This window comes from Phalaenopsis equestris, unplaced genomic scaffold, assembly GCF_001263595.1.
Source record: "Phalaenopsis equestris unplaced genomic scaffold, ASM126359v1 Scaffold000369, whole genome shotgun sequence".
Classification (NCBI taxonomy): domain Eukaryota; kingdom Viridiplantae; phylum Streptophyta; class Magnoliopsida; order Asparagales; family Orchidaceae; genus Phalaenopsis; species Phalaenopsis equestris.
In genome coordinates, this window is record NW_018164811.1 from 910819 (window position 1) to 916782 (window position 5964).

A 5964-nucleotide genomic window follows, 5' to 3' on the forward strand; every position below is an offset into this window, starting at 1 on the left:
TTAAAATATTGCATTACTTTTTATTGTGGGCCTATTTTAATCCCATAATTTTGAGAAATATCAAAATAAGTTCAGATTTTTTAAATTATGTGGTTGAAATATCAACATTCAATTTTAAAAAGGTGGTCGAAGATATTATCATTTATTTAAAACTTGGGACGGAGAGACCTCTTTAGACACTCTACTCAATTATTATATGTAGAGTATAGAAGTTAATGGACTGAATCAAAATTAGGGTCAAAATTACATGCAACTGATCTCATCATCAACATTACCAAAGTGGATTTCTCTTCCGTTAGCTAAGAAATATGAAATTCTTAGAACTCCTCAAAAATTTGTGGCCATCAAGGTAGTTTATGTTAGAAAGGAGAAAGAGCTCAAATTACTTTATATCTCTAAAGCTAATTAGGGGAGCACGTAATGATTTCTACTAACCTTCTATTTGCAGTTGTCATTTTGCTCCCCCGATGAAATGTACGGCTCATTATACTTTGTATGTTTGTCGGCTTTCCCGCCAATATTGTTTTCATGTAGGTTGAGTTTTTACTTACTCTTTTAAATGTATTTGACAGAGTCTGTATTGGAAATAAGATACTGGTATGTGTTTCGAGACGGGTGACGCATTGAACCACGCGACGAGGAACATGAGTAGCTCGTGTCCTATACCTTAAGTCTGAATTCTATATTTTTGTATAGATCTTGAACCGTGCACTTATATGCGGAGTCTGACCGTCTTTTCTGCTTTTCCAGGGATATGTTGTTGATCTAGTGAAACTGAACTCTTTATATATTTGAGAATGTTTTTACTTGATACTGTTTGATTGTATGCTTGGATTGTTTTTCTTAGTTCATTCTGGTTTATCTGGAATGTCATAAAAATTACAATTTATACTCTTTAGAATATTAAAATTATAATTTTTTCTATATAAAAATTCTAATAAAAGTTTAAGATAAATTAAAATTTAGGATTAAAAGATTCAAGACTTTTGAAAGCTGTCTTTTAAAATCCGTTTACTATTCAGGTCGGGTTTTGGTTAGAGAAATTAAATCGTTTATTATTCGGTTCGGTTTCAGGTTTACCTGTTTCAAGTCATTTTCGGGTCGGACCCAAACCCAACTCGTCTATCCGACCTATCCGACTCGAATTTCAACCCTCTAGTGGAGGATTTTTTCGGTACAATAATGTTTTGTAAGCCATGATTTTCACCTTAGCTATCTATTTAAATATATTTTGTGTTTGGTACAACATGATTAGATTAGATATTTTGTTGGGTACAATGATGGTTCGAACTTCGTGATTATCTGCTTTCAAAATAGTAAAATAATATTGAACTTAACGCAACAATTATAGATCCAAATTTTTAGGTCTATTATTCTATATTATAAATGAAGAGAAATATTACTGGACACGTTGCGTGCTAGAGTTTTCTTCGAAAACATGAAATTCTTCTTCTTCGTATTCTTCTTCGTCCTTCTCTTCTTGCATGAAGGGCTGCGTTGTCTCTCTGCTGTTAATTATGTGACTCATCTCCCGGGCTTTCATGGCGAACTTCCCTTCCATTTAGAGACTGGGTGAGTCTGTCTATTAATATGCATGTGATTATTTCAATCTAAAATTATTACTCGTGTGAAGAACCTGTGAATTCTATGGCAATTATATATATGAATTCATGCTCTGTTTTACTCTGAATGGTTCGAGCTCTCCTTCAATTCTACTTTTGTTTTCTCCCACTTTAGACTAGCTAAGCCTTTTTTTTTCCTTTTTTACTCGAAAGATAGAAGCGATCTTCTCCAGCTGCTTCATTGAGGACATCAGCGAAGCAGCGATGGAAAAACGTCTTGCCGGCTCCGTCATCGCCGCTGCATGTAACGGCGCTAACCACTGTATATGAATTATTTATTCGGAAGGGAGAAGGGGTGAATAAATTGATAGACAAAGATCGACTATTGTTTAACTGCACGGACTGCTAACTGTTAGTACTTAAAAATCCTTTTTTTTTTCCCGTTTTTCAAATCATAGAGCTTTGGTCAAAAATAGGCTTCTTTAGTCAAGGTTTGATCTTTTTCTTGCATTTAGTAAAACTTTAAGCTATTAATCTTAATTTTTATTATGATTAAATTACAGTTTTAGTTTCATTTTTCTTTCTGTTATAAAGTATTTTCGTAATCAAACATATATAGTGACATTCCAACCGCATAAATGGCGGGAAACGTCCGCTTAAGCAAACTATGTATCCAACTAATAGAGCTTGTATATTTGTTCGGTTCATTTGAAATTAAATGTGTTTCATATAGACTCGTATGTGAAATTATTCATGAAGTTAATATTTGTGTTCAGTTCGATTTGTTTGAAATTAATTTGAAAGGTTTAAAATGTTTGAAATGTTCGAATTGTTTAAATTATTCGAATTTTTCAAAATCTTTCAAATTTTTTTATATTATTTGAATTGTTAAATAATAATAAATTTAATTATTAATTCTCAAATTATCAAAAAATAAATAATATCTATATATTAAAAAACTATTATTTCTCCAACTATATTATTAGAAATTGTTAAAAAGAAGTTGCAAAAGAAATTTACATTTAAAGTTCAAACTCATTTTTTAAAAAAAACTAAAAATCATTATTATAAAAATATTAAGTAATAAATCATTATTATATTAATTATATTAATTATATTATATAAATATATAATATTTATGCAACTAATATTAATATATTATTATTAATTTATTATATACTATTATTTATAGGATTTAATTTATTAAAGTATGATCAATTTTTAGATTATATAATTATTTTTAAAATATATATATATATAATTATTTAAAATTATTTTACATTTGGAACAATAACGATTCGAACACATGATTGTTCGTGTTTGGTTAGTTTATAAACCAAAAGTAAAAAATTATTATTGTTCGTCTCATTTGCTTATCGAATGAACCGAACACAAACTCTTCGGCGAGTTGAACACGCACTGTTCGCTAACAACGAGTTTTTTTTAAGAATAGCTGAGTTTTATTTTTCGGGTGGTTGGGAATTGTGCTGAAAGCACACATGTTTTCTATATCTACATATCTAAACTTTTATATTTATGTTCATGACATTGATGTTTTAAACTTATGAATAAAAATATGTATATTTTACTCTTAAAAGCTGATAATAGTATTATTATTTATGTGATATGTGTGTAAACGTGAAAGTTTAGGTGAGATGCAAATAGGTAAGAAATATGTGCTAGGTCTAAAAGTGTCCCAAAGGGTTGTGTACTTGGCTCGAAGATTGTTAATGTCAGAAAATTGATTTGAATTTTAGCTCAAATTAAGATCAGATTGAAGTGAACGAGCTAAGCTATGAGCCAAAATGTCAGATTGATTTATTTAGCCAATTTCAAGCCATACACAAATGGATTTGAATTGGCTTGAGATCAGCTTGAATTATTTTTATTTATAAAAATTATATATGATACTAAATAAAATCAAATATAACGAGCTATGAATCAGTTTCAAGCTGGAATAAATGCATATTAACTAAATTTCAGCCATCTTCTTTTGATTTTGAGCTGGATCAAACCAATATCGAGCTGGAATGGATTTGAATAACTCAAATTTGAATTGCTTCGATTTCGAGTAGGATCAAGCTCCATTCAATTTTGAGGAGGTAGCGTAATAGATTGTCGTCTTAGCGTTGCTATAGAATTAAACACAAACTTAAACAAAGAAAATAATCAGTAGAGACATCAAAAGTTGTTATGTAGAAAATTTGAAAAAGAAAAGAACCATGTGTCATGGCACGGTTGAAAAGAACTACTATGACTTGGTGATTACAGTTACAATTTCTTGTCCTGTAAGTGGGAAATGGTTTCGCGAACTCTTAAGTCACAACACAGGTAAATGGATGAACCCGTCACAAGGAAAGGGTGACGACCAATGGTGATCGGCGGTGGCCGACAAGATGTGGTAGACAGTGGTTGGCAACTGTCAATTACAGCAAGAGTGATGTTGGACTTCAGCTCTTTATCCAAGCTTCAAGCTCTTTTTCAAACTTTTTCCCTTCTCAAGTGAGGGTTAGGGATCTATTTACAGATTTTCGTCAGAACATTATGAACCAGTATGATCGGATGACCCGAAGAGATTTCCAATATCATACTAAGTTTCATGGACATTTAAGTGCCTCAACAACCTCGTAATTTAGCGTTCTTAGGCTCGTTAGCTTTGACTTGTTGAGACGCCCAAATTGACTATAAGCTTAGCAGATTTACATTTGTTTGACCTTCCAAATATGTCTAGAAAGCTTTCAAGAGTGGTTTAATGGCTTGATCTGAGCTTGATTTGATTCAGATTGGACTAATTATGGTATCATTAGGTTTGTCTCATCGAGCGAGCCAGTTTAACTATAAGTTTGTTGAAATCAGAGCTTTAAAAGACTTTTAATCAAAGTTTGATTAACAAAAAGTTGCCTCAAGATCTGTGTCAAGAATCGAGATTAGTGTCGAATGATGAGAATTTATTGATGGTATATCAATGATGAGTCGTGGGCCTATTTCAATCCAAATTCAATTCATTTGAGCCGATTTTGAAGCTTCAGTTAACAATACAATTCAGCTATTAATAATATAGCTATGCTGATTTATGTATGAGTGAGGAGATAGCTGTTAGGCAAAAAGATGAAGCGAAGACGGCAGATTGTGCCATAAACAGTTGTGCTATATAATGCATGTACATTTTTCCAAAAAAAAAAAAGAAAACATAATTTTATATTTAATATTTCGTTATTATTTAATCATTCTATTTTTTATTTTTTTCTCGATACTTCTCTCCTGTCGGCTAACTAATGTTTCTGTGTGTAAAGATATGTGTCTATAGATGACGTCAGCGGAGCGGAGTTGTTCTATTACTTCGTGGAGTCGGATAGGAAACCCGAGGAGGATCCTCTCATCCTTTGGCTATCTGGCGGGCCGGGCTGTTCGGGCTTTGAGGGCCTGGCTTTGGATATGGGTAATAAATCGTTTCAGTTGGGCCGTTCAGATTTCTCACCATCAAGTTATTAAATTGAACTTTTAACTTTAAAATTAGTCATGCGGATTCAGAAACTCCTTAACATTATGAAACTATTTTTGCTTGACATTCAAGTGATAATTAAAAATAGTTAAAAAATGAGCAAATATGTATATAATTCTTGATGTATTTTATAAATGTTCTCTCTGATTAAAATTCATTGTTCTCAATTAATATTTGCATTCTACATATAATTTTTGTGCACAGGACCTCTTAATTTTAAAGTTGATAATTTTGATGGCAACATTCCAACCATAGTTGTTAATCCTTATTCATGGACAAAGGTGAGAAATTAGTACAATGTACAACTAAACAACCCCAAATATATAAGCATTAACATTCTGCTATAAATTAAATACCACTCATAAGATATTTTGAATTTCAGATTGCTAATATGATCTTCTTGGATTGGCCTGTTGGTACTGGATTCTCCTACTCCATGACTGATGAAGACTATATCACTGAGGATATTCAGGCCAAAGGAAATATCCTTAAATTTCTCAGAAAGGCAGGCCATAGTTGGAAATCTTTATTTAATTTTTATTTTATGCTTTAAGTTTTTACATGATGGAGAGACATTGTGAAAATGAGAAAAATCATTATATATTCAACGATGTAGTGGTTCTTGGGTCATCCAAATTTCATGCTGAATCCTTTCTACGTGGGTGGTGACTCCTATGGTGGGAAGATGGCTACACTTGTTTCTCATGACATTGTTGAAGGTAATTAGTTAGCCAATTTTCTTATAAACGTTAATTAATCTTGTTGTTTAGCTCACGAACAAATTTCTTATATACTGTGGGAAGATGGTATGGATGCAACATCGTTTACGTATGTACATCGTTTACGTATGGATTTCTTATAAACGTTTATTATTTATTGTCATTTACGTATGTACATGTT

General features: G+C 31.7%; 1 protein-coding gene across 1 annotated transcript; it reads left to right on the plus strand.

The window, feature by feature from the left end:
- Nucleotides 1–1410: 1410 nt before the first annotated feature.
- LOC110026389 (serine carboxypeptidase-like 16) lies at nt 1411–5817 on the plus strand. The gene is made up of 5 exons (XM_020727306.1): nt 1411–1572; nt 4856–5001; nt 5269–5345; nt 5447–5569; nt 5681–5817. The coding sequence occupies exons 1-5, from the start codon at nt 1439–1441 to the stop codon at nt 5789–5791; spliced, it is 591 nt and encodes a 196-aa protein (XP_020582965.1). The 5' UTR covers nt 1411–1438; the 3' UTR covers nt 5792–5817.
- The last annotated feature ends 147 nt before the right edge of the window (nt 5818–5964 follow it).

Coding starts and splice junctions, on each gene's coding strand:
- LOC110026389 (XM_020727306.1), top strand. CDS start 1,439: ATGAAATTCTTCTTCTTCGTATTCTTCTTCGTCCTTCTCTTCTTGCAT. Junction 5,002..5,268: donor GGGCCTGGCTTTGGATATGG/GTAATAAATCGT, acceptor TTTTGTGCACAG/GACCTCTTAATTTTAAAGTT. Junction 5,570..5,680: donor TCCTTAAATTTCTCAGAAAG/GCAGGCCATAGT, acceptor TCAACGATGTAG/TGGTTCTTGGGTCATCCAAA.